At 56.8% G+C, this 27,613-nt stretch overlaps 3 protein-coding genes across 3 annotated transcripts in view; 2 read left to right on the top strand and 1 right to left on the bottom strand.

Annotated features, from left to right (window-relative positions):
• The window catches only part of MLLT6 (MLLT6, PHD finger containing), a gene marked incomplete at both ends in the record, with an annotated part of 42,085 nt that extends 26,544 nt beyond the window's left edge, over positions 1-15,541 (top strand). Inside the window, 12 exons of the mRNA XM_080633567.1 lie at positions 2,411-2,585; positions 3,444-4,028; positions 5,414-5,595; positions 6,256-6,373; positions 10,297-10,363; positions 10,981-11,123; positions 11,388-11,576; positions 11,762-11,850; positions 12,260-12,615; positions 12,746-12,845; positions 14,323-14,697; positions 15,497-15,541. Coding sequence (XP_080489693.1) covers positions 2,411-2,585; positions 3,444-4,028; positions 5,414-5,595; positions 6,256-6,373; positions 10,297-10,363; positions 10,981-11,123; positions 11,388-11,576; positions 11,762-11,850; positions 12,260-12,615; positions 12,746-12,845; positions 14,323-14,697; positions 15,497-15,541 — 2,424 coding nt within the window. The remainder of the gene's footprint in view (positions 1-2,410; positions 2,586-3,443; positions 4,029-5,413; positions 5,596-6,255; positions 6,374-10,296; positions 10,364-10,980; positions 11,124-11,387; positions 11,577-11,761; positions 11,851-12,259; positions 12,616-12,745; positions 12,846-14,322; positions 14,698-15,496) is intronic.
• A 2,974-nt stretch (positions 15,542-18,515) lies between these two features.
• CISD3 (CDGSH iron sulfur domain 3) lies at positions 18,516-19,669 on the top strand (the record flags this gene model as incomplete). The annotated part of the gene is made up of 2 exons (XM_080633489.1): positions 18,516-18,893; positions 18,993-19,669. The coding sequence occupies 2 exons, from the start codon at positions 18,516-18,518 to the stop codon at positions 19,170-19,172; spliced, it is 558 nt and encodes a 185-aa protein (XP_080489615.1). The 3' UTR covers positions 19,173-19,669.
• A 1,742-nt stretch (positions 19,670-21,411) lies between these two features.
• Positions 21,412-26,493, bottom strand: PCGF2 (polycomb group ring finger 2; the record flags this gene model as incomplete). The annotated part of the gene is made up of 9 exons (XM_080633626.1): positions 21,412-21,726; positions 22,180-22,260; positions 22,562-22,660; positions 22,819-22,867; positions 23,494-23,602; positions 23,685-23,735; positions 24,089-24,144; positions 26,062-26,158; positions 26,382-26,493. 9 exons carry the CDS (start codon positions 26,491-26,493, stop codon positions 21,412-21,414), a joined length of 969 nt encoding a protein of 322 aa, XP_080489752.1.
• Positions 26,494-27,613: the final 1,120 nt, after the last annotated feature.

Raw genomic sequence — 27,613 nt, forward strand, 5'->3', positions numbered from 1 at the left:
GCGCGACTTCATCTCACTGCGGGCTCCTGGGTTGAGGCAGGAGTTTCCCCATCAGGCTGGCACCTCCAGCTGGTTTATTCTGGTGACATTTTTCCCTTGGTTGCTTTAAATAAACCTTCAGAATGTAGCTCCTGGCTCGTTTTGAAAGAGAGCTCTCACTTCCTCAGTGCTTCCCTGCTTTTTTCCCCCCTCTGCAGCATGTCACGCCCCCCCCAACCTGTTTGCAGCACATGAAACAGTGGTGTTTCTGCACACACACGGATTTCCATGCTGGAGAATAGCCGATGATCCAGGGATTGAGACCTCTGGTTGTGCCCGAGGCATGCAGGTTGCTCCAGCCCTTCATCAGGAAGGCAATGGGGCTGCAGCCCTCATCACTGTTATTGCTATTGGCATGATGATAGCAGACCCCTCCCCTTCAGATGAAGGCCGTGTTGTGCTTGGCAGCCCACTTGTGTCTCCTGGAAGGCTCCACTGCCACACAGAGCCTGCAGGCCCCATGGAGCAAAGTGGGAAAGAAATAGAGGCACAGAGAGGGGCAGTGATTTAGCGCGGCTTCGGTTTCCCTCTCTTTGCTCCTCAGGTGCATTGCTTGGGCCCTTGCCCCAAACTCGGGCTGTCTGGAACGGCTGCTGGAGAAGGGCCCTTGGTGGGGAGGAGGGTGGGAGTTTCCACTTGGATTTGTCTGCCATGAGCTGCTTGGCAAACGCTATCTAGGGTGGCTTTTGGCAGGAGGTGGGAAAACGCTGCCCCTGACATCCCTGGGAGGCTGTGAGGTTGGATAAGCCCTGCAGGTCAGTGTCTGTCCCTTCGCCACCTGCAGCTGAGCCAGCTCAGCCTCCCTTACCCTCTTTGGGTTCGATTTTCCCTTGATTTTTGTAATTCAGATTTATTTGCCAGCCCAGATTTCCCCCTCCCACCCTGCACTCCTTCATTACCTGCCCTGCACTCCCTTCCTGACACTGGGGATCTTCTCATGTGGCTTCCCCCCTGCCCTTCTGTGGCCTCGTGCACCTTGTGCAGGGAGCTCCAGAGAGGTGAATTTATGGGAGGAAAACCCAAGGCTTCGCATCTGTGCTCAGACGTGAGCCATCTCCTTCCTGCCACCCCGAGAGCAGGCTCTGGACTTCCCATAGCCCCCCCCAGCCGCTGCTCCCCTTTCCCTCCCCAGGCAGATGTGGAAAGTCAGGAAGATTTTCGTGTTCCCTGGGAGCTCGTAAATCAAGGAGGTTCAATCTCCTGCATCCAGGAGGCTGTGATGAGAAAATACAGGACCCCCCCCTCCTCTCTCCCCTAATTTCCACCACTCCCTTCCTCCTGTCTTTCATATTCCCCGCACATCTGGTGTGTGTTAGGCTGCCAGCTGTTGCACTGTGCAGAGTGATTAAGCCATGTGGGAGGAATGGGGAAAGGTTCTTATCTGGCCACTCAGGAGTCTGCATTAGGAGCCCTTTTTTCCTTGAGCTCTCCCCAAGAAGAGGTCATCTGGAGTCAGGGATAGTGGGATGTGGGAAAGGGATCGGGCTTCTTCCTTCTGTCTGCTCAGTAGGAAAGGAAAGGAGTTTGCACTGATGTACAGGTGTTACGTTTGGGGCTTGGAGCCATCCCATTAGGGCTCTGCCTACGATATTGATTGGTTGCAGTAATAGCTTGCAAGAAGTCATCTTTGAACTGGCTTGGCTTTGAAGTGACTTGAAGGTGAAGGTTTCATATCCCAGGGTGGGTGCCCCGGGGGATCTGGTTTTCGGTTCGTTCCGCTCTCCCCCTGCTGAACTCCCGCGCTTCTTCCCACTCTCTCATCCCAAGCTCCTGGATTTCCTAGCATCTGGCCAGCCTCTTCATCCCCCCTCCTTGCTTCCCTGTCTCCTGCAGGCTTAGATGGGGTTTGGAGAGCATCTGTTGCTGCGTGGTCAGATGCTGCTCTAACAGTGTCACTATGAAATACTGCAGTAGGTCTTGGAAAGCCCTGGCTGGCCCCAGTGGCTGCTTTAGGGAATCCAGGGAAACTCCTGTCCCAGCACAAAGACAAGTAAATTCCCCCGGTTGGAGTGACCTTGCTGAGAGCAGCACACCTGAGGGATGCGCCTGAGATACATGCTTGAATCCCAGCCAAATTCAGATCGGATGCTGGCTGAATAACCCTCTGAGGTACTTCCCTCTGCTGACAGTGCAGGGAATCTCTGATGCCTGTGCCCGGATCGTCAGTTCCCTGTTTAATTTCCTGCAGTTAGATGGGATGGGAAACAGCAAGAGAGGGAAATGGGGCTTTTTTCTGCTGAGCAACATGACCTGAGCATCGCTTTGTGGGCAGAGGGGGCAGTTGCTTCTCTTAAGGGGAAATTGGCCAAAAGAGCCCCTGCTGTGGCCACATCTGGCCTGAGGGAGTGACCTTTGTGTCTGCTGCTGCCAGGGCTCTACCAGCCACCATGAGGGGAGCAAAGAGACCTCGGAGGTCAGCCGGTCGGAGGTGAAAGGCAGGAAGTCCTCAAGCCATGGAAGCAGCCACAAGGGGAAAAAGACTGGAAGTGGGAAAAGCTCGGTTGGCTTCAGCTCAGCTTCGTCCAGTGGGACCTTCCAGCCTGCAGGTAAGGGGTGAAGGAGAGGCAAGAGGGGAGGGGAGAGTGGATGTTTTGCTTTGCCCCTCTTAGAGATGTAGCTGTAAATACACCAGCAAGTGCTCATGGCTGTTCCTTTAATCCCTGGAAGAGAAAGGGGAAAGCCTTGCTGCTGCTAACTCCATGCACAGAGGGAAGAACCGAGTCCGATGAGTGTTACAGCTCCCCTCCTGCACTGCAATGGAAAACAGATCCAGATGTGTGAGTGGAGGGAGGAGGGAAGGGATGCAGGCAGTATGGGCAGCACCTGCCTTCTCCACCCGAGGTGGTACTGTCTGCAGCGGTGTTTTAAGGAGTATGAGTGGGGAGATCTGAGACAAACTCTGGTATCCAGGCTCCCCTGAGCTCCGAGTCAAAGCCGTGCCAGGCTCCCATTGCTCTGACCCTGCTCTTTCCTGAGCTGTTGCCATAATGGCCAATGGGTTTCATCTCCTGGTACCCTAATGGGGCTGGAGGGATGGACAGGGGTGATACAGGGCCTGGGGGAGCAGACATGGGCATGGTTGGGTGAGGTGAAGATGCTGGTGTGCACCTCTTGTGTGTGCCAAAGAGCATCAAAGGTACCTGCTTGGAGGTGGCAGGGGTGGCTTTTGATAACCAGCCTGTGCTAGAGGAGCTAGGCCAGGCTGGACGGGACTTGGAGCAGCGTGGGGTAGTGCAGGGTGTCCCTGCCCTTGGCAGGGGGTTGGAATTTAGCTTTAAGGTTGCTTCCAACCCCAAACATTCCATGGTGCTATGATTCTGTGACCTGTGTTGTGACCTTGCTCCTGTTGTTATGGACTGAGGTACTGCCTCCATAACCCTTCCCATCCCTGCTTCCTTCCCCAGGCACCTCCTGCAGCAGCTTGCAGTGCTCCCAGGACTTTGTGACATTCCCCAAGCTCGAGCAGGACGACGAGAAGTACCGGAAGCCTGTCTCTTCCTCCTCTTCCTCCCACTGCTCCCCTCTCTATGAAGGCCAGAAGGGGGACATCTTTGAGCAGAAGGTGATCTTCTCCGGCTTTGGGTCCATCATGCGCTTCTCCACCTCTGCCGTGAGCCAGCAGAGAGGCCGGGATGCTTCCCCCGTGGACTATAAAGCCTCCAACACCATCAGTGGCCCTTCGGTGGGGAGCAGTGGGACCGGCAGCAGCAGCCACAAGCGCATGCCATCCCTCAGCATGGAGGAGGGAGAGGTGCTGAAGGAGAAGAAGCACAAGGGCAGCAAGAAGAACAAGCATGGGCCTGGCAGGCCAAAAGGGGGCAAAAGCAAAGAGATTTTGGGTGCCCAGCTGGCTGGGTCCACGTCTACGTCCTCGTCGCCCTTCTCCGGGGGCTCTCTTGTCAGCTCCAGCATCGGCAGCTCCTCCAGGCCCTTCAGCCACACAGGGAACCTGCCCAGCCTCAGCATGGAGTCCCCGCTGCTGGGCTCAGGTATGTTCCCCCTGAGGGCTCCAGGTGTGCACCGCTCCTCCCTCCCTTCCCATCCCATGGAGCTGGTGTCTGGACCTGTCTGCACCGGGTCCAGTGCCTTTTATTCAGTCCCTGGAGCTGTAAAAACCCACATCTGGTTCTCCCATTTCCATGTTGGCCTTCCTGCTAGGATCAACCCTAGGTCAGCTTCTCTGTCGTTAGAGCTTGTGGAGCGTTTCAAACCCTTTTTGCTGGAGAACTCAGCAAGAGCTGAGTTTCCAAAGGGATAGGGTGGGATATCCACAGCCCAAACCAGAACACCCACAGCCTGACCCCAAATGAGGCTCTCTCATAAGTGGTTCAAGTTTAACCCCCCCTTTCTGAAAGCAAAACCTCCCATCCTGGTCTTAGCGCATCCACACAGGGTTGGGAGACTGGGTCACCATTCACTCTGCTGAGAGGCTTACAGCCATTCCCAGCTGGAGTTCCCTTCCTGGGCAGGGATGGGGCAGGCAGGAAGGGGTTAAGGCAGCAGGCAGAGGAGGAGCCTGCTGCTCAGGGCTGAGGGTTGACACTGTTCTGGCAGCAGAACTTGTCATGGGTCTATTGTGGGTTGTTTGCAGATGTTCCAATTTAGGTCAGATTGCACAGGGAGGGGGGGAGGTTTGGGTTTGTTGTGTGTGCCTGGGAGCCCTGCCCTGTTTGTCTGAGAGAGGAGAGGAGCTGCAGGCATTGATGCAACTCCCATCATCGTAACCTGGGGCCAATGGTTTTTTGCCTTCTCCCTGGAACAACAAAGGGATGTTTCAGAGAGGAGGCTGCTGCCAGGCCCTGCTCTCCTGCCTGCTTGTTCTCTCATTCTTCTGCTGCAGAGATGTTGGAAGGGCTCAGAAGGACCTGGCTTTGGGCCCCTGCTGCGTGTATGAGCCAAGGGGAAGTCAAACGGGTCCCGTCCCTCAGCAGCAGCTCCCTCCTCGCCCTTTCTTCCTCATTTATCTGTCCTGCCCCACCGTGGTCCCTGGGCATCACGCAGGGGGACAGGTCAGCTCAGCAAGTGTGGTCCCTTGGCTAGCACAGGCAGCAGAGAGTGGGACCCCCTCCTGCCACTGGCTTGTGCCTTCGGTGGGTCATTTTATGGTGTGATTTCTCTGTATCGGGGGCTGGAAAACACCTTGGATATTGATACTGGATATTGAATATACCTTTGGATACCCAAAGGCTGTGATACCTTTGGATAGAAGGACTACGGGCTGTGACCACCCTCACTGCATGCCAGGCCATGAGATGCTCAAGCCTCTCCTGCATTGGTGCCATCCTCCCTTTTTGACACGGAGCCCTGCAGGCCCCCAGCTGCTTGCAGGCCTTGGAGGGGAGCGTGGCTCTCTAACCATGCCCTCCCCTTGCAGGGATCTACACCAGTAACAAGGACCCCATTTCCCACGGCGGGGGAGTGCTCCGCGCTGTGTGCAGCACCCCGCTCTCCTCCAGCCTCCTGGCACACCAGGGCACGTCGTCCCTCCCGCAGCTCAACCGCTCGCCCTTCGCCAGCACCATCCCCGCTTCCTCCTCCTCGGTGTCCACCACGCAGGTAAGAACATGGGGACCAAGATAGGGGCTGTAGCTTGGGAAGAGCTGGGCACAGAGGAGCTGCTTTCCTCACTTGGGAACAGCTCCTCTTCCTTCACTGTGCCAGCTGCAGCTTCCCATAGAGTGGGTGGAAGGATGTAGGGGGTTTGGCATCACAGCCCACAGCCTGTTTGAGGGGGGGAGGAATTGCAACCTAAAAGGGCACGTTGCTTTCCACTGACTGTCAGAGGGAGCACAGGCAGTGCCCAGGTCGCAGAGGCTTGGCTGTCCCTGTGCTGTGTCCCCTGCTTCCCAGCGGATCCTGCCACTGGTGCTCACCTTAGTGGGAGGGCTGGCACATCCCTGCTGGGTGGGCTCTGCGTGTGCCAGGAGACAGAGCCTGGTCCTTTGTCGGGAGCTCGCTGTGGGAGGTGTTTTACGGGGAGGAGAGAGTTGGTTTTACAGCTTCAGTGTTAACACGGCTCCTTCAGACCTCTTGGCTCCGAGAAGAGCTTGGGAAGGTTTCAAGTGTCTAGCGAGACTTCCAAGGAGGTATTTTTAACACTGTCTCATGAGCAAGCCGGGATCAAGAGTCAGGAGGAGGTGGAATAATGAAGCTCTTTTCCTCCTGCCTCTTTGAGAAGTCATTCCTCTGTCTCTCCCTCCTTGTTTTGCCGTGTAGGTGTTCTCCCTGGCGGGTTCCACCTTCAGCCTCCCTTCCTCACATATCTTTGGGAGCCCCCTCACATCTGGGCTATCCATCAACCCGCTCTTAAATCAGTCGGAAAGCAGCCGGGCAGGTACGTGAATCCGAAGGTATGTGAGCTTGGACTTCCAAAGGGCTCTCCCTGGAAGAGTTGGGACAACCGCATCCATAGTTCTCCAGCTGCCCTCCCTGCTTGCTCCCATCCTGTGCCTGTGAGAGCCAAGGAATAGGAGAGGGGGACAGTGGCTTTTTCCCCGAGGCGGGGGGTGCTTGTGTTTGCCTTACTGCAGCGCTGGCTTGCAGCCCTGTAGAAGCACATCTGCCGGTGTGCCCCTTGGCTAATGTGTGGCCCTGCACTTGTGCTAGGAAAGCACGATGTGAAGCCCTTCCCTGCAGGAATTCATTGTCTTTTCACACACTGAAGCTGTCCAAAGTGAGGGAAACCTGTGGCCAGCTCCTGCTTGCTCGGAAGAAGTGAACAGTTGTTTGTTGGGCCTTTGGTTTCTGGGGTTCTTTTGGGATGAGAGGTGTCTCACACTCCTAATTCCCATCTTCCATTCCTGAGTTACTTCCAGCCCTTCCCCATTGGCTGTGTTGTAAGCGCAGCAAACCCCACTGGTTTAAGCTTCCAAACACGAGCGTGCCAACCCTGCATTACTTACAACTGCTCCGATTTTCCCACCAAGGCAGATTCATTTTTCTTGGAAAATTGCCTATTTAATACGCAGGAAACTTGGAAGCATCATGACATTTTTATTTTATCATTATCTTTTCCCCCCCAAAACAGAGTGGGCCCTGTCTTTGGCTGGCACCAGTAGTTAAACAAAAGCACCCTCCTCCTTTTCAGATGGTTGCAGTTCGTGCTGCAAGTGTCTCGTGCGCCCCTAGCCCAGCCGTGCTGGCAGCTCAGCATGCTGGATGCTGAACTCCGGGGAGGCAGAACCCTGCCCAGTGTCCCACGGGGTGATGAGCACTTGAAAACACACATTAGAGGTGGTTCTGGGTTCTCTGGATCATCAAATCGGTGTGCCTTTATTTGCCTTCACAAGTGTGCATGCCTGCATGTAAAGCATGAATGAACACGTGTGCTTGCTCCTGACCTTCGCAAGCCCTGGGAGGTGCCTGGCTGTCCCTGTGCCCGTCACTGGCAGCATTTTGCCTGTGTCCCCCCCCCAGCAGCTTGGGTTGAACTTAAAGGGGAAGGAGAACAGCACAGCTGACCTTAGCGGGAGCCAGGGCCAGGGCGTGCGAGCTCTGAGTCAGGAATGAGTCACTCACCTGGAATTAAGGGAAGAATGGGATGATTCAAGGGGTTACTCTTCCCTCCCAGCAGTCAACAAGAGGGAGATGACCCAGTGCTGCTTCCCCTTGGCTGTGATTTTGGCGAGGTGCTGACAGCAGAAGGAAGCGAGTCAACTGTCAGGAATAGCCCTGTGGCTCCGGCACAACACGGGCTCAGCAGTCTGGGTTCTGTTCCAGCCCTGCAGCTACTGCTGGATGAGTCATGGAGGCAAAATCCTACAGACAAAGTGCTCAAACACCCCCCCCATCCCTTCCTGGTTCTTAGTTTCCATTTCCAAAGCTGCTCCTTTTGTTTGACTGGGATTTTATAAGCTTCAGGACATGTTTTTTCCAGTTCAGGCAGCGTTTAGAACAGCTCCTGGGTTTTGTCACGTTTAAGGTTTGCCCATCACTATCTCCTGCTGCTGGATTTGGTGGCCCAGAAGGTGTTAAGTCCAATTCCCTTTTGTTTTATTCCAAGGGGATTAATTAACATGCATTAAACCTCCTGTCTGGGGCCATTTTCACTTAAAACTGTGGTGACTGCTTTAATCCCAGCTTGTTAACAGGGTGGTTGTGGAGTTTCAAGTAATCCTCCCTTGTCTTTAGTTCTGATCACCTTTCCTGAGCATATCTGTACAGACAGATCCCATGGAGACATCGCTTTCATGGCAGTAATATTTGAGCTTTCCACCATTTTAATGTGATGGAGGGAAATGGTGTCACCCTGTCTTACAGATGGGGGAACTGCGAAACTGTTCTCACTGATGGAGGTTGATACCAGGGTGCCTTTGGCAGTACAAAAAGCCTGATGCTTATCTTCCCACTCCCTTAGCTACTGTCTGGTTCTTCCTCCCACGGCTTGTCCTGGATCCTTCCTCATTACGATGACGGGCTGAATGTATTTATCTTCTCTAGTTGTCTTCAAACCTCTCTTTCATACTTGGTGCCTTGGAAAGGGCTGTCTTGGTGTGATAACTCAGTCATCTCCCCTTTCGGGAGACAACAGAAAGGGTGGTGTTGGCCAGGAGATAATTGAACATGGAGCCTGGTACTGTGTCAGAGATCCAGCATTCTGTATGTATGTGTGCAACCTTTTCGCTGCCAGCAAACGTGACAGTAACAAGCAGGCATCAAAGCTTTGCTGCATTGAATTGTTGGGTTGCCAGTTAAAACCCTTGCAGTGAAGCTGTGCACAGTGGGCTCTGAGCATCTTCCAAAGGGTTTAGGTGGTCCTCGGATGGAAACAGCACTGAGAAGCCCTGCTGTGGGCTGGCTGTTCCCAGCCTTCTGGTGGCTGATCCTGGCTGGAGAACTTAGGAAGTTTTCATGCCTTGTGGTGTCCCTGAAATCAAGACTTGTCTCCGTGTGGTGCCTTACACTGGGAAACTGTTGCTGACTGGCAACTGCTGGTCACCCTTAGCAAGCAGTGGCTTCACCCCAGAAGGGCAGCCCAGCCAGAAGGGCATTCCCATAGGGATGAAGGAGTGAGGGTCCCACTTGTACCTGTCTGTAAGAGCTGCTGAGCAACAGCTGCGTTTGCTTGTTCTCAGCAGTAGAAAATACCCCGCTCGGGGCATTACACTGTAAATCACAGCGTTCCCTGCAGGAGACTTCCTGGATTCTTGTACATAAGAAACGTTCTCTTACTGTGTGAAGAGGAGGAGCAAGCCAGCCAGCTGGTGCAGGCTGTAGTCACAACATCTGACACGTCCCAGAGCGAGGGGAACGGGTGTTTGCAGGCTGGCAGGCTCCGGGGATGGAAAGCAAATGGCAGATAAATGTACTTCACTTCTTGAGTGCTCTTTGGCTGGGAGATACCCTGCCCGTGAGCACAGGCATAGCAGCTCTGTCCCCAGCACTGCAGTGTCCCAGCTCCCTGGGACAGATGGCTGTGAGGGTCACTTCTGGACACTCAAGCACTTCTTTATGCTCTTTAGAAAGGAGCTGAGCATCTGAAAACCTTGGAGGGCCTCCAGATGGGGTTTAGGAAAGGATCCAGGATGCACAGGGCTGCTAAAATCATAGAACCACAGGGGGGGTTGGGTTGAAGGGACCTTAAAGCTCATCCAGCTCCACAGGGACCCCTTCCACTGGAGCAGCTTGCTCCAAGCCCCTGTGTCCAACCTGGCCTTGAACACTGCCAGGGATGGGGCAGCCACAGCTTCTCTGGGCACCCTGGGCCAGCGCCTCAGCACCCTCACAGGGAAGAGCTTCTGCCTAAGAGCTCATCTCAGTCTCCCCTCTCCCAGGTTCAAGCCATTCCCCTTGGCCTGTCCCTACAGGCCCTTGTCCCAAGCCCCTCTCCAGGTTTCCTGCAGCCCCTTTAGGCACTGGAGCTGCTCTCAGGTCTCTCCTCTCCAGGCTGCCCCATCCCAGCTCTCTCACAGTGAAGGAAACGTCAAAACTCGTTGAATTTGAGCCCCCAAAAGCCGCTTTTTGCGCAGTTTCCGCGGCGCGGGAGGGAGCCGGGGCTGGGGCAGGGCCCGGTTCCTCCGCGGTTCCCCAAGGAAAGGGGGTGTCGGGGGTGACCTTCCCGGGGTGACCCCCCCCGTGCCGGCCGTGTGGCGGTGACAGCCGCCCCGCCCCGGGGCGGAGCCGTGCCGCAGTGCCGCTGCCTGCGCTGCTCGGTGCTCCCATCTAGCGGGGCCCGGCGCCCCCGGGTGCCGAAGCGGGCCCTTGCGCGGGGCCGGGCGCCTATGAACCGCGTCCCTCTGTGTCCCTCTCCCCTCGCAGAGCCAGACCTGGAGGACTGCAGTTTCGGCTGCCGAGGGACGTCGCCCCAGGAGAGCCTCTCGTCCATGTGAGTGTCCTTGAGGAGAGGGCAGGCACCGGGGGGCATCCGCATCCAAACCTGCATCCGCATCCAAACCTGCATCCGCATCCAAACCTGCATCCGCATCCAAACCTGCATCCGCATCTGCACGGCGGTACCGCGGGAAGCGTGGAATGACACAGCAAGGAAGGGGAAGGAATCTGCAGGAAGTAGAGGCAGCTCCTTCCCTTCTCGTTTAGGCTGGGGATGGGATGGGATGAGAAGAGGCAGGTTTGCTTTGCTCATACGAGCAGGGGCTGGCAGGAATGGAGGGTTCTCCATTCTCTGCTCCACTTGAGGCTGTCAGGAATGGAGGGTTCTCCGTTCTCTGCTCCACTTGAGGTTGTCAGGAATGGAGGGTTCTCCATTCTCTGCTCCACTTGAGGCTGTCAGGAATGGAGGGTTCTCCATTCTCTGCTCCACTTGAGGTTGTCAGGAATGGAGGGTTCTCCATTCTCTGCTCCACTTGAGGCTGTCAGGAATGGAGGGTTCTCCTCCACTCGAGGCTGGGGGGATGCAGCCACTCCCAGCGTGAGGCAGAAGAGATGTGGGGAGAAGGTGCAGATGAGGGAAGCATCTCTGACATCTCCCCACCCCTTCCCCAGGTCCCCCATCAGCAGCCTGCCCACCCTCTTCGACCAGACCGTGTCCTGTAGCAGCAGTGGGCAGCTGGAGAATGTTCCCCAGGCCACCCCAAACATCGAGCAGCTCCTGGAGAAGCAGGGCAACGGGGAAGCCGGCGTGAACAGTGAGTCACTTGGGGCATGGGCTGTGGGAGGACAGGGCCTGGTGCATGGTTGTGGGGGAGCCAGCTGGGATTTTGCCCACAGGCAAAGGAGCCGGGTGGGGGACAAAGCACCAGGCTGTGCCATGGGGCAGTAGCTGGCAGTGGGACTGGGATCTGGTGCCAGTCTCCTCCCCCAGTGTGGACTAACTGCGGTACCTCCTGTGGATCCCCTTCCCCTCTTTCCTCCCCTGACCCTGTCCCTCTTCCCTCCTCCCATCCCTGCAGTTGTAGAGATGCTCAAAGCCCTGCACTCGCTGCAGAAGGAGAACCAGCGGCTCCAGGAGCAGATCATGACGCTGACAGCCAAGAAGGAGCGTTTGCAGCTCCTCAATGTCCAGCTCTCCGTCCCTTTCCCCGTGGTGACCACCAGCAATGGCCCAGGCAGCCAGGCCCAGTACATCCTGCCTCCCAACGGTGAGAGGACCAGTGGGGTGCATCACCCTCTGCCCTTCCATCACAGTGCCCCGGGGTGGGCAGGAGGGTGGCGGTGGGGTGGTTGTGACCCGTTTCTTTCTCTGTAGCCACTGTCCCTTGCTATTGCTATGGCAACCTCAGGCTCCTCCCCTGACTCTGCATCCTCACTTCTTTCCTCCTTACAGTGTGCAACAACGACTCCCTGAGCATCAGCAAGAGCCCTCCGTGCAAGAACAGCTTTGGGATCGAGAACTCGCTCTCCACTTCCTCTGAGGTACACTGGGCACCACATCCACCAGGCAGCTGGGGAAGGGCCTGGGGAGGGAGCAGAGCAGTGCAGTCCCAGTGCTCTGATTTGATAGCCAGCAAATAAAGCCTCCTAGTCCAGGCCCAGCAATCACGTTTCTTCCTCTGGAGTGCCGGTCCTTCAGTTCATCTCAGTGCTGAGGGTCTGTGTTGAGTAGCTGAGATTGGGAGCGCGAGGTGAGGATGCTTCTGGGTTATTCTGGCTGCACTTCTGGAGCTCCAGCAAAGCATGTCTGAGTTCTGGGATGCCTCTGAGCACACACCTGCGCTTGCACTCGCAGCCCCCCCTTCCCACCTCCAGCTCCTGCCCTTCGGAGCTGAGCTGACCTTTCACAAGCTGCCCCAGTCCGATGCTCTTGTGTCCATTTCTCCCCCAGGACCCTCATTCAGGTTGCCCCAGCAGGAGCAGCTCTTCCCTGTCCTTCCACAGCACTCCTCCACCCCTGCCCATGCTGCAGCAGAGTCCTGCCTCGCTACCCCTGCCCGGGGTGCAGCAGGTGAATGGCCTGGCCAGGGTGGCAGGCAGCGGGCTGGGGGGTGGCCCCACTGCCAGCCACAGCCTCTCCACGGTGCCCATGGTGGACGGCCTGATGGGGACCCTGGCAGGAGGTCAGCAGATGCCCATCAACGGGATCCTGGGGAACCTGAACGGAGCTCAGGCTGCCCAGCCTCCGAGCGCGCTGCCACAGGCCAGCGGGCCGCCGACCCTGCAGCTCTCCACCAGCCTGAGCAGGTGAGGACGGAGCTCGCGGGGACAGCCCTGCCCTCTCCAGCACACGCTTAGCACCGGGAGGGAGGGAATCCCTATGGATGCAGGACCAAGACGGGCGGCACTGACCTTCCCTGCCCTGCTCCCCTTGCAGCATGAGTCCCCTGACCGAGCAGCAGCGGCACGTCCTGCACCAACACGAGCAGCAGCTCCAGCAGCTTCAGCAGCTCCTGACTTCCCAGCCGCTTAATCCGGTAAGTGTGCCTGCTGGCACCTGCCGCCTGATGAGCTGGTAAATGGGAAAGCCTCGGAGCAGAGAGCCAAACTTGGAGCTCCCTCCTTCGCATGAATCCCCTGCCCGCAGGGCTGCAGCATCGGGTGCCTTTCCCAACCACAGCTCCCAGCTGCGGGAGGAGGGAGGAGAGCAGCTTTAGGCAGGAAGGTGCGGCACCTCCTGGGGGAGGGGGGGTGAGCATTTGCGCTTGCTTTGTACCAAGGAAAAGCTCCAGTCTGGGTTTCCCATGTCCCAAGGCGATGAGCACATGGTAACACCAAGCCACCATAAAACTGTTGGCTCCTCCAGCACCTTTGAATGCAAATCGTGCCTGTTCCTGTGCCGCCAGCACGCAGGTCTCTGGGCTTGCAGATGTGCTGAGGCCCACAGGAGAAGAAGAACTCGCTTGAGGACACTACTTGAGATTCAAACGAGATAAGCACCAAATTGCTCAGCCCTGAGGCAGGTGAGCTCTGTCTGGGCACATTGACGTGGGGAGCTGGAGAAGCCAAGGGGAATGCGTAGGTGGCTGAACACTGGGGTCACAACAAGGATCAGGCGGCTGTTCTGAGGATCTTGGCTGCCTGCCTGCATCCTCCTGGGTGGAACAGCAGCCCCATCCCTGGCTGTTGTGGGAATGGCTGCATGGATCGATGGTAAACAAGCCCCTGAGTGTGTAAAACCCGCATTCACTCGCCCTACAGAAGCCTCTGTGCCGTCCCTGCCCTGCGGTGGAGCTGCCTGGGAGTGCTGACAGCTCCTGTCACTGAAGCAGTGCTCATTCAGATGTCCCATCAGCTTGGCCCGTTGTTTTGGATAGGTTTCTGGGTCAGGCTATTTATAACCCAAGAAAAGCAGATTTGAAAGGGCTTCTCTTTAGAGCAGCTGATGTCACCGTGTCATCAGCTGCATCCCTGTGGGCACGGGAACAATGTCAGCTCTCAGCCGGCAGCATCGGTCAATGGTTGCTATGGTGATTGCACAGTTGGGTTGGATTTGAAGGCATCCCTCCGGGTGCAGGTGAGCCGTGGCCCTTGTCCCCCCCTGAGCCCAGCTCACCTACACTGAACCTGTGTGTCAGGGCTGAGCCGCGCAGCAGGACAGGCCGGGGAAGGAGGCTGAGGACAGTGAATGCCACAATCCATGGGCTGATTGATTGGAAGGAGAGAGCAGATCTGTGTGCCTGCAGGTGTCCCAGTGAGGGTCAGCTGATCCTACCCTTCAGGAAGTAATGGGGTTGGAAGGGTCATAAGCACAGGCTATTAACGAACACAAGACACTGTTGCTTTCTCTACCTATAGGGATGTGATCAAGGGGACTTCCTCCCTGTCCCCAGTAGTATCGCCTAGGATGGAGCGTGCCCCATGTGGCTCCTGGCTCCTTTGTGTTAGGTGTCACCTCTCTCCCTGAGCCCTTTCTCCCTCCCATTGACTTCTCTTCCTCACCCTTCCCTGCAGGAGCAGCAGGCCCTGGTGTTCCAGATGATGCAGCAAATCCAGCAGAAGAGGGAGCTGCAGCGGCTGCAGATGAGCAGCTCGTCCCAGCTGTCCATGACCAGCCTCCTGGCAGCCACCTCTGCCCCCCTGCACTCCAGCACCAGCGCCCTGATGACCTCGGCCCCACAGCCACCCCACAGCAGCTCTCTCATGGCCTCGCTCTCCCCACAGCAGCTCAACCCTAGCAATGCCCTCCTGGCCCCGCAGGCCACCCCACCGCTCAGCACTCCTGGGAGCAGCCTCCTGGCTTCGGGAACGGGCATCCCACCGGTCCTTACGGCACAGACTAACCCCTTTCTCAACCTGCAGGCTGATGGCAACACCCCGAAAGGAACGGTGCGTATGCTGCTAGCACTACCCTAACCCCACTGAGCTCGTGGTGCTGGGCGCTGTACAGACCGGGGGAGAGCCAGTCTGCACTTAGGGGAGCAAGGGCACCACGTAGGCACAGAGCCAGGATGCTCCGCTGGCTTTGCTGCAGCCCTTTCTAGCCGGTGTCACGTCCTGATCCTACCTCCAAGGACTTTTGTAGGGCCCAGGCAGGATCATGGGTAGGCACAGAGGCTCCCGAGGTGCCCTTCCATGTGTGTGTGTGTGCAGATGCACACCAGGCCCGCCGCAGGGATGGGACAGATGTGCCATCTGACACAGGGATGGGACAGATGTGCCATAAGACCTGGATGGGACAATGTGCCCCTGGCAGTGCTGGCCCTATTGGAGCCTCCTGATGAAAGACGAAGGTGACTGCATGTTGAAGCCCAGGGTTTAGGAGGAATCTTGCACCCAGGAGGAGAGGTGGTGAAGAGGTTTACAGCCTCTCTGTAAAGCAGCCTTGTACTGGAGCACCAGTGCCTAGGGACTGATGGCGTGATACTGTCATCTCCATCCCTCCCCTGGCCTCTGCCTGTACCCAGAAGGTCCAGCCCTGCTTGGAAACATTTAGGAGCCAAAAGCCAGGGTTAAGGGGCCGGTTTGGTCTGAACTGGGCAGAGGGGGAACCTGGGGCCCCTCCGTGTCTCCGTTGGTGTCAGAGGAGCCCGAGAGGTCGCGGTGAGCAGGGCCAGGGCCAGGGATGCTGCCCCTCCGGTACTGATACCTGTCTCCTCTGCGTCTCTTTTCTGTTTGTTTTTTAAAGAGCATGAATGAAAAGGGAGCTCCTCTTACCCAGGACAAGGGCTAAGCTCCCCCCTCAGCCCGAACAAACCAGCAGCCAGCTCCTCTCAGCCAGGGGAATGTGGCTTCCCACAGTCAACCTTGATACTGTTAGAGCAATGAGCACAAGGCTTCCAAGAAGCATTTCCTGCCGCCAGGCAATGCCAAGAGGTGCTTTGGAAGACAGAACATCTCTGACCAAGCCCTGGTGTCACAAGGAGGGAAGGTCCCTGGGCCGTGCCGCACGTGCTCAAGGTGAAGCTGTGTTCCCATGCAGAGTGGAGGAGGGAGTTAACACCAGATCCCTGCTGAGCACGAGCGTGTCTTCATGTGTGTACCCCCCGGGCCAAGGCGGTAGAGAGCATCGAGCATCCTTGGCCAAAGACCTTGGTGGAAGGAGGCTCCTTTCTGCAATACCCCCGGCAGCAGCACTGGAGGTGACAGCGCTGGGGATGTGGTGGCAGTGCCCACGTGCTCTGCTTCGCCCTGATGGGGATGTTAAGAAATCCTCTAGCTGAGATTTCTCACCTGCTTTTCGTCTGCTGGGCTCTGAAGATGCTCTTCTGAGCCCCAACACCTCAGCTGGATCCAAACGCAGCCTGCAAAGACACCAGTGGTGGAGCGATGGGTAAGGACGAGTGCATGGGGAGGTGAAAGCCACCTAAAGGACGTTGCCACCTCTGCTCTGCCAGCTGCTCTGGGCTCCATGCTGTTCCATAACATGCGAAAAGCGCACTCCTGTTCCTTGTGCTGGCTCTCGCTCTTCCAACATGTCCAAAGGCTAAAGCTGGGAGATAGAAACGTGTGTGGAGAAGAGAGAGTCCCCAGTCCGGTACCTGCTCACTCTTGCCAACCACAACCCATTCCAGGCTGGCAAACCCACGTTCTTCCACTGGTCCTGGGCACTTGAAGAGGGATCTCCGAGCAATGGGACAGTCCCAGTCTCCTGAGCTAGGCCAGCAGAGCCTTCGTTGTTCTCCACCCTTTGACCTTAACTCCATCTTGCAGCCTGGAACCTCAGCAAAGAAATGGGCTCCCTCTGAGCTTGGATGCAATGGATTCATGGAAGGACGAGTGGGGCAGCTCTGGAGGAAGGGGCCCATCGGCGTCAAACGTACAAATGCCCCTTCTCCTCCTCCTCATCCCCTGGTTCCATCCAGAGCTCCTGGGGGCAGGCGGGAAGATTCCAGCTCATAGGAACCCCGAGGGTCTTAACAGCACATCGCCAGACCTTAATGGCTACTTCTCAGCACATTCCCACTGCCTCTTCACTTAGTTTGCACTATTCACACTTGTCAGCAGTGGGGCTGTGCTGATAGGATGAGAAAAGCTTGTTACAGGCAAAAGACCCATCTGCTGAATAGCTTTCTTTTACTTCTTCTTTTGTGTTTCCTTGGAAGATGGTCACCGCGACGGTTGGATAACGCTTAGAGGAGAGCAAATCCCTTTCTGATCTCAGCCTCCAGTTCTGTGAACTGGGCAGAACACTGCTGTCTGCTCAGAAATATATATATATTATATATATATCTTTTTTTTTATATCTATAAAGAAAAGCTAATGTTTTAACAAGGTTAAGAAGCTATTGGAAAGATGGAGATGGCAGCTAAAAGTGGAAATGCCCAGCACTGAGAAACCACCATCTTTCAGTTGCAAATGCTTCAACTCTTCGGCTCCTTGTCCCTGGAATTGCTCCGGCACAACTGTGTCCTTGCACTTATATTCTCTCTTTTTCTCCCCTCACTGTGTTGCTCCCCATCCCCTCTGCAAGCAGAGGTGCCTCCAAACCCCCCAGCACAAGGACCCTCTGCTCCATGTGGGATCTGTCCCACCTTGGGGCTCTTTCCATGCTGCCCCCTCCATGTAAGGAGTTGCTTGAAAGCAACACCCAGAGCATCCCTGGTTGTGTGTTGGGTGGCTGCATCCATGTGAAGGCCGTACCAGCTAACCTTTGGCAAGCAACAGGTCCTTGGGATTTGGGAACAGACATTCCTTAATGCTGATTTGGGTCAGCAAGGTGATGGATTCCTCACCCTGGAATCGGTACCGGGAAGAGAGGGGAAGGGAAGGCGGGAAGGCTGAGGAGCATCCATCCCTTGTGGAGCGAGTCATGGTACAATGTGTGTTGCCTCCCAGGATGAGCAAAACCCATGTTCATATCAGTGCTTTGGTGCCTAAATCCTTGGGGGACAAGAGAAAGCTCAGTGGCAGGTACTTAGCAGTGAGTTTGGAGTCAGGAAACTTGCTGCACAGGGAAAATAATGGAGGAGGCTGGGAATCAAGGGCTGAATTGCAGGAATTTCACTGTAGGCAGGAGCACTGTTAAAGGCAGGGAGGGCATCCCTGCTTTGTGCTCCCTGTGCCAGGGGTGTGCTGGTGGTGGCAGGAGTTTGAGGACAAAGCCACTCTTGGAGCAGGGAGGGATGAGGATGGAGAGGACGAGGCAGGGAAGAGACATCCAGACATAGAGCACTTATTCCCTGACAGCTTCCAAAGGCGCCCAGTCCCTTTGGCACATCCTCCTCACCTCAGCACCTCAACCTGCCCCAGTCCCTTTGGCAGACAGAGGGAGGGGGAGGTCAACATCAACCATTATCTCTGTGAAAAAGAGGGCGAGCAGGGGAAAGAGAAACTAAAAGCTAAAGATTATCTGTGTTTCAGTTGCACTGGGGTATGTTTCTTTACCCGTTTTGATGCTAATGTCTCATTTAGTATGTTGCATGTGTCCTTTTTGTTTTGATTTGGGTTTTTTTTATTGAATAAAAGAGAAAAAATGTGTATATTTTTGGCAATTTAAGGTAATGTAGCTAAGATATATTTTTTTCACGCTGCTTGACTGTTCTTTATTATAATAAATAATATTAATATTAATGCCAAAGACTCTTTTAATACAGCTGAGGTTTCGCAATGGAAATGCAATGGGGTCTGGTGGTTTGAGGTCCTGCTGCTCCACCGGGGCGGGGGCCGGGGCGAGCCCCCACACCCGCGGAAAGGGATGGGGGGAAATGCGGGGACACCAACGGGCCGGGATCGTGCGCCCCGAGCGGGGACCCGGAGCTACGGCATCCACCGGGACAACCGGGACCCTTCCGCAGAGCCCGCCCCGGCTCTTCCGGCGGCGCCGGGAGGAGGAGCCGCTGCCGGTGGAGGTGATCGGAGCCATGCGGGTGCCGAGCCCGGCCGCGCTGGTGACGCTGGTGAGAGCGGCGGCGGGGGGGGGGGTCCTCCGGTGCCGGATCCCCCCGGGCGGGTCTCGCATCCCCGCGGTGCGGCGGAGCTCGGGCTCGCCGCAGGCGGTGATCGCCGCTAAGGAGCCGTTCGCGGTGGAGCTGAAGGCGGGCAGGACGTACGCGTGGTGCTCCTGCGGGCACAGCAAGCGCCAGGTCCGGGATGGGGACCGAGGGAGGCGGTTTTGGGGGGTCTCGGTGCGGCCAAAGCCCCGGCTCTGACTCCCCCCCGCCCCTTCCCGCTTCGCTTTGCAGCCTTTCTGCGACGGCGCCCACAAGACGGCGGCGCCGGGGCTGTCCCCGCTGCGCTTCACCCCGGAGGAGGACGCGCGGGTCTGGCTCTGCGGCTGCAAACGCACCCGGACCCCCCCGTACTGCGACGGCACCCACAAGGGGGAGGCGGTGCAGGGGGCCCCGCTGCCCCCCCGGCCCTGACCCCCTGCACCGCGCTCGGCTCGGGGCCGCTGGGATGCTCAGTGTGGATAGACTGGAGGAGATGCTGAGCTCCCACCGCAACCAACCGCTGAGAGGGGGCAGCAGCTTTGCTTTCAGCCCCACTGAGGAATAACCCAGTGGATAACGGGACTTCCCGGAGTGGTTTTCATTGAATCAACCGGGTTGGAAAAGACCTTTAAAGCCATCACATCCAGCCATTGCCCTCACTGAGCCTTACTGAACCTCATACAGTCAGCCCCATTGATCCAGATCCCTGCACAGAGCCTTCCTCCCCTCCAGCACGTCAGCGCTCCCACCCAACTGAGTGTGCACTTGATCCCCTCTGCAGCTCATCATTAAACAAGCCTGGCCCCAACGCCAAGCCCTGGGGTTGCAGGATGCAGGACAGAGGAACCAGGTGGCTGCAGTTGTGCAGGCAGATGGAGGGAACGACAGTTCTGCAGCATTTATTACATTTACAAAGCTGTATAGTTATACAAATGTTTAACCAATAACAATATATGAATATCCAAATATATTACAAGACATTAAAACGTCGTACGGGATGCAGACATACAGAGCAGTTTGGTTTGTACCATATAGGAAAGAACAGAAAACAAAACACCCCCCGCCCCGAGCCCCCCACAAACCCCGACCGAGGCACCTCAGCTGCCTCCCTCGGCCCATTCTGACCTATTTACAAGGAGAAAAGGGGTGTCAAAGTCGAGACAAACAGAGCCCCCCAACACGCTTCAAGCCCCTCGTCCAGCCCCAGCTTGGGGATGGAGAGGAACAGAAGAGGCCCCATTGGGGGGCTCATTCCAAGCCCATTCCCAGTGCCCGGAGCCTGGGGCTGGGCTGCAGCAATGGTGCTGCTGTTGCATCCGTGCTGGGGGTGCCGTGCTTCCAACAAATGAACTAAAGGATAACAACACTTAAGAAACACACTGACGACATCCCACATTTCCTGACCTTTGGAATCGGGCTGTTCAGACAATTCCCGTGCTGCTTTGCCTTTGGTCCTCACTGTGCCGCTGTGGGGGTGCTGGCTGGGTGCTGCAGGCACTTGCTTGGTTTATGTCCCCCTCCCCAGCAAGGGCAGGAATAATCCCGCCCCCCCGGGCTCTGTGCTCCTGGGGCTCGTGTGCTTTATATGGTCCATGTAGAACGTTGGTCCAGTCCCTGGTGCCGCTCGGCTGCCACCCAAGGCAAGGCAGCACCTTCCCACCATCGCCCCTCACCGAAGCCTCCTGGCTAAAGGCACTGTACTCTATAGTTTCTCTATTTAAAAACCCAATGGGGGGGCAGGAGGAGAGGGTGGGAAGGACGAGGGCGAGGGGAGAACGCAAAGGAAAGCTTTGAAACGCAGCGTGGAAGCTGTGGGGAGGCAGTTGTGGGGTGCTTTGAAGCCCCTGGGTCCCACAAAGACTCATCCAGCGCTGCCAAAACAGCCCCCAATGGTTTAGATCAAAATCACTGCTGGCACCAAGTGCAGTCCCAAGGAGGAGACACCAGTATGTAGTGGGCCTTGTGCTCCTGCCCCCGGCATGGTTGGCCCTTCACCACCCAACCTACTTACTGTGCACAAAGGGGAGCGTATGCATGAGGCTTGACGAGGGCAGAGCCTGAACCCTCCATCCAGAGACCACATGGGAAGAGCAGATAAAGGAACAGGGAGGCGCTGGGCAAGGCAACGCCGGCAAGCGATGCTCGATGCCAACCAATGGACCCAGGGCACCCCGTTATCAAACCTGGGGCTAAAAACAGAAACAAACACAAACACAGCAATAAACCACAGGGCACGGCGGGGCTGGGGGGACAGTTTTTGGCTTCTGTGCTTGGCCTTTACCTGTGCTTCACCCTTACCTGTGCAGCTGCGAGTCCCCCCCTGCCCCATTGAGGGGAGAGGGATGGGGTGGAGAGGGGAAAGTGGTAGAGAAACTGAGCAAGGAAGGCAGCAGCGGCTCCCAGCTCCGGCATGCAGCTACATAAGTTAAACCCAAAGGAAAATGAAAGGAAAAAAGAAGGTGGGGGGGGAAATCATTTAAAAATATTCAACCACCTTTATGCATCTTATTTGCACTTTAAATTAATCTGGTCGATCGATAGAAAATAAGTATGTATAATTTGTCTTGTTTCGCTTTCGTTCTTCGTTCTCCCTCTGTACACATATATATGTATATATATAATATATAGAGATCTAGAAAAGCCAGCCAGGAGTCCCCGGTCCGCCCGCTGCTTAGGTCAGGGCTGAGGCCGTGCTGCCGTTGACAGTCGCTTTGCGGCACCGGGCGGCGGGCAGAGGGTGGCAGTTCGAGGAGCCATTGAGTGCGGTGCCGGTGCCGGTGGAGCTGGGTGAGCCATGGGACGGGGTGCCCGGGCTGGGCAGGGAGGAGGAGGTGGCCGGCAGCGTGGCCGGGCTGTGCGCTTTGTCGCTGACGGACTCGCACTCGGAGGCGCCGCTGGTGTTGGTGCACTCGGGGGTGAGGGGCTGGGAGAGCTTGAGCCGCTTGCAGGCGGGTTGGACGCGGTACTTCAGGGGCAAGGGCCCGTTCTGCAGGGGGGAGATGGGGAGAGATGTGGTACCCGGCACCCTGCGGCACTGGGGATGGCCGCCAGCCCTCCAGCCTGCGCTGGAGATACAGGGAGAGAAGCACGAGCAGCGCCCCCCCAGCCTCCTAAAACCCATCAGGAACAAACACCTTTGCAAGGAAAAGCCTGTGGGGTTTATCCGTGGAAATGCCCCAGATTTTAAGCTCTGATTCTTAAGCTTTCCAGTTCATAAGTTCTTCAGTTTTAAAGCTCTTTAATTCTGAAGTTCTTCAGTTTTAAAGCTCTTCAATTTTGAAGCTTTTCAGATCTGAAGTTCTTCAGTTTCTAACTCATTCCATTCTGACACTTCCCAATGCCCACAGCCTTCCCCTCAAGGGCTGCTTTCCCAAGCTTTCCTCCAAGACAAGCCCCCAGTGCCCGTACCCATAGCAGGGAAAGAGGCAACTCCGCTTACCCTCCTCCAGGGATAGATGTAGGCGATGTCCATCAGGGTGTAGTACTCCTTCAGGGGCTCATCTTCGTAAAGGACTTCAACCTGGTGCAGGGGACAGGGTCAGTCCTTCAGCACGGGCACAGAGGCACCACCAGCTCCCCCCCAGAGGGATTTGCCATCCCCAAGGGTGCTGCTGGAGCCCCAGCACTGCTTTTCCTGGAGCAGCATCCCCATTGAGATGCAGCACGCCATAAAGGCTGGATCCATCTGGGATGCGGGGATGCAAAGCCTGGGCTGCACAAAGCAGAGCAAGCAAAGCACGGTGAATGTGCAGCAGAGGATGCAGCCAAATGGCATCCCCCTCCTCCGAGCCCACCGCGGCACATCCCAAGGCCAAGCTCACCTTGTACTTGCTGGGAACATCCATCTTGTTGCGGAGGAACTTGGCCAAGTGCATGACAGTCATGGCAGCCGGGCAGCGCAGGAACCGCAGCCCGTTCTTCTGGGGACCAAGAGGCGTTGCTGAGTCCGCGTGCAAGTAAATGGGCAGCTCCCACCTCCTGCACTGGGTTTGGGGGCCCCCCTGTTCCCTCCCCAGCCCAAAAGCCCCGGACGCAGCTGGACACGGAGCTCTCGGTGTCGTGGTCCCACCACACTCACCTTCTCCTTCTCCAGGTCCCCGTTCTCAACGCTCCCTTTCTTCTCTTCTCTGGGGGGAGGAGAGAAAACTCGGGATGAAGTTTATGGAGGAATTAAAAGGCAGGGAGAAACAATAACCCAGCAGAGGGGCTGTCCATGGAGGGGGAACATCCAGGGACCTTCAGCCAAGCTCTGGCTTCCCCCATGCAGTCGCTGCATTTCCAGCCCTCTGCGCTGCAGCCGCTGCCCAGGCAGCCACATTCCCTGAATCCCTCTGAACCACTGCCCTGGATGCTGCTGACATCCTTGGAGGCCACCGCTGGAACTGGGGATGTGGCAGCCCTTGGGCTCTGCTGCCTGCGGATACAGGGATGCCGCTGCCATAGCAAGAACCCACAGAGGATGCAGGATGCGGGACCGGGACAGATGGGGTTTGGGTGCTCCTCTGGCCACTCAAGCATCCCGGGATACTTGGCCCCAAGCAGGGCCATGTCAGCCACCACCAGTTCACCTCTCAGAGGTGCCCCGAGAAGCTGTGGCTGCCCCATCCCAAGTTCAAGGCCAGGTTGAACGGGGCTTGGAGCATTCTGTGACTCTCTGATCTCAGCTCCATCTCCGGAGCAGGAAGAAAAGGTGAGAGCTCATTCACAACCCCAAACCCAAGGCAGCATCTTGGGAGTAACCAGAAAATGGTACCTTGACCCTTCATAGAACTCTATGGACAGGCTGACGATCTCATCATCTGTCAGGTTCCCTTTGTCCTGCTCGGAGACTTCCCCGCGATCCTCATTGGACCCATTGGGAACTGCAGGAGGCAGAGGGAGGGAGAGGCTGAGCCATGGGGGGGCACAGCCGGGGTGATGGGGGTCCCTGGGGCTGACACTCACCCTCTGCCACGGGGTAGGCTGCATAGAAGTCGCGCCTCCTCTTCATCTCATCTACGGGAGAAGGGAGGAGGAAGGTGAGGGGGAATCCATCGCACCAAGGGGAGATGGGTGTGAGGAGGGGAGCCCTGGGTTGCTGAGTGCCTGCTCCCGACCAGCAGCCCCAGCACAAGCTGCCCACAGGACCCATAGGAGCGCAGTGGCTCCCAGCGTTGCTTCATGTGGCTCCCCCCGGCAGCGGATGGGCGCTATCCGGATGGAGCCATTCCTGTCTGTTCACAGCAAGCGTTTTCATCCTGTCCCAGCCCCAAGGATGGGGGGGTGTGTGGGGACCAGCCTCACTGGTGGGTGGGAGCGAGTTACAACCAACCCCAAACCCACACAATGATAACTGTGCATGGCGGTACCTTTGAAAAGCCCCGGGACCAGTTTGTACACGATGTCCTGAAGGGTTTTGTCTGACCTGAGGTGGGCAAAGAAACAGGAAAAGAGGGAGAAATCAGCTGGAATGGGGAGCAGTTTGCTTCCAGGGCTGCCACTGGCCAGCCCGGATGCTATTTCCCCCCATCTCCCAGCACAAAGCCCCAACTCCCCAACCCATGGTGATCCCAAAGCAAACCCATCCAGCCTCATGCTCACTGCAAAGGGTTAACTCTGGGAAAAGAGAGAAAGCCAGCTCAAAACCCCTTGCAATCGCTCGGAATTAGGAGCGCAGGATTCGGGGGCCAGGATCCGTTTCAGCAGTCAGAACAATTACAACGACACGCGGAGAACTGAACAGGAATTACATCCCTGAGATCAGCAAACGTTCCTGCACGTCTCAATTGGCCTCTCATTTTACTTCTAGAGGCGGCTGCCGTTCAGGCTCAGGCTTTGATTTCCCTCTGTTGTAAGGATGATGCAGGGCAGCATCCAAAGGCAGGGAGAGCAAAGTGGGCTCTAAACCGCAACCGTCTCAAGGCAGAAAAGCACTCGAGGAACCGGGGAACTCAAGGCATGGAGATGGGAGCGGGGCTTTACTCAAGGCTTGGGCTCAGGCTGCTGCAGGAAGAGGATGCGGCACAACTGAACCCCAGCAGCTCAGCCAAATCAGAAAGGAAATGACCTTCCAACCCGAGCGGGAGCAGTGGGGATGGTGGAAGGTAAATGACAGCTGCAATTACTCCCATTTGAATAGTCAGGCCTCTAAAGAAAACCAAATGACCAGACCCTGTAGTATTTTTAGCCCAGCCACGTCTTTCATCCCTCACTGCTGGGTGATGTCAATGTGGTGCACGAGGCCCTGCTGTCATCTGAGTTCCAGCACATACCCAGGGCATTCACTTTATGATTTACAGCAAGCTGATGGAAAAGCAGCCTTGGCTGCTTGGCTGGCGGCTGAATCACCAGCCAGAGCCTGCCCGTGGGGGAGTCAAACCCATTCAGCATCAATGTGGGGCTGGGGAGATGGGGCACAGCATCCACAGCATCGGTTTGGGAAGTAAAGGGGAAAGCAAGGCCCTGATGGGCACAGAGACTTCTCTATGGCATCACATCTGGACCAGGCCCACATGTGCCCCACATTGCCCCCCACCACGACACGGCACGGCGCCACGGTGGGATCCATCTCTGCATGCAGACAGGGATGTTTCCCTGAGGGAGCAGTGGGAGCCAGAGTGTAAATATTTCATAGTGAAGCAGGAAAAAATAGAAAGGAAAAGGCAGAAGAAGTGTTACTACAGAAACAGATTTACATGGGAAAGGGTAAAAAAACAGAGGCTAAAAACACCACCCCAGTGATGTACTACAGCCTTTCGTGGTTTCTATGCCAACCACCTGCAGAGCCAGTTCCACAACTGAGGCATGATGTGTCTGGCTTTTTCCAGCCAGGGCAGGCTGGTGTGAAGGCACCTGCACCGCTGCACTGCCAGCCTGGTACCCCCCGAGGGACACAGCACCCACGGAGGACAGAGCAGGCAGTTAGAAAGCACAGGAAGGTCCCAGGTTAAACTATGCATGGTGGGACTGCGGGATGGAGGGATGATGGATGGAGGGATGGAGGGAGGGATGGAGGGAGGGATGGAGGGATGAGGAATGGATGGATGGAGGGATGGATGGAGGGATGCGGTCTGGGATGTGCAGACATGGGCACAGGGCAACCATCTGGCTCCTGCCCCAGTCACGTCCTGCTGCCACAGAGCTATCCCCGAGTCCTATCCCCTCCATGGTGCCATTTCCCACCATCCCCATTCCCCTTCCACCTGGAGACCACCCTGAACACCCACTGCTGCAGGGCACACGGCCAGGAGCAGAGAGGTTCCACACTGTGAGAGCTGCAACTGGTCCCTGCTTGGCAGCACCACTGTGCCCCCCCGTTGGCTGCTGAGCCCCCAGAGCTCACCTGATGCTGAGGAGGGGCCTGGTTTTGTGCACTTGGACATCACACATGGGGCAGTACTTGTTCGTCTCCAGGTATCGAACGATGCAGGTTTTGCAGACTATGGGGAGAAACCCAGTGTGAGCAGATGGACCAACAGACAGAGCCCCTGTGCCCCCCCCCAGCACCCCTGCCCCGCTCCAGCCCTATCCATGACCCCGCAGCTCCATGCAGCAGCAGTGCCTGATGCAGGATGGGTTTGAGCCCTGTCTCAGTGCGGCACAACCACCCTTCCTGCACCCCTGGGTGCAGCGCGGCCCCGGCCAGGGGCCCAGGGCACTCACAGGAGTGCAGACACTCCACGATGGTGGTGGCATCTATGAAGTAGCCGCCGCACAAGGCGCACATCAGGTGCGGGTTGAGCTCGGTGATCTTTATCCTGGTGGTCCTGTGCATTTTGGAGCAGCTCTGTGACGGATCCTCCCTGCAGGGAAACAGCCAGGGATCCCCTTAATGGTCAGGATGGGATCAGCGGGACCCACCTTGTGCAGCCCAGCTCCCAATGCCCCATGCCTCCATCTCCCTGGGGGTCCCCAAGTGGGTTCTCCTCATGCTAATACAGCTCTGAGTGGGGACAAGTTAGCCAGCCCCTTGCCTGTGCACACACACACACATGCACACACACACATGTGCACACACACATACATGCACACACACACACACGTGTGCACACCCATACACACAGTGCAGTTCTGTTTTGCTGCCCGTGCGCTCCGGCACTTCCATGTTTACAATGGGAGACAGTGGAGCCGGAGCCCCAAATCACTGCAGTTTAATTGCTGCCATGGCAACCCTGATACTTGGCAAGGGGCCAGGGTATTATTACAACCATGCAAGGCGAGGGGGAGAGGGGAAAAGAGCCCCCAGGTTTGTGTGTGGGTGCAATGGCAGAGCCAGGGTGCGCTGACAGCAACTCCCCACGCACCCACACCCGCACCCACAGTGAACAGACACACGCACACGTGTGCCGTGTGTACACACGTGCTGTATGTACACACACCCCCCTCCCACATGCAGGGGTGTACACGTACACCCGCACACAGGCGCTCGCACGGGGTCTGCTATGGGGCAGGGTCACCGGCCGCTTGACACCCAACAGCCAACAATCAGACAACAGCCAAGACAAGCACCGAGGGATGGGGTGAACCCCGCATCCAGGGAGCCAGCAGGGTGCACGTGTGTGCGTGTGTAAAGGTGTGCAGGGGTGTGCAGGGGTGTGGGTCTGGGGGTGTGTGCTCAGGGCTGTGCATGGAGTGGTGTGTACAGGTCTATGCCAGGCTGAGGAAGCTGCCCCATGCTCCCAGTGCTTCTCCAGGGCTCCGGTCTGGGTCTCTCATCTCATTTGGCCACCATCAAGTGCCCGGAGGCAGCTGGGCAGGGATGGGGACCCCAGCAACCAGGATGGAGATACCATAGGGTTGGGGATGGAGATGCTGCAGGAATGGGGATGCCACAGCGCCTGGGATGGGGATGCTGCATGCACCATGGCGATTGGGGATGGAAAAGCCACAGGGTC

Source organism: Psittacula echo, assembly GCF_963264785.1.
Source record: "Psittacula echo genome assembly, chromosome: 23".
Lineage (NCBI taxonomy): Eukaryota > Metazoa > Chordata > Aves > Psittaciformes > Psittacidae > Psittacula > Psittacula echo.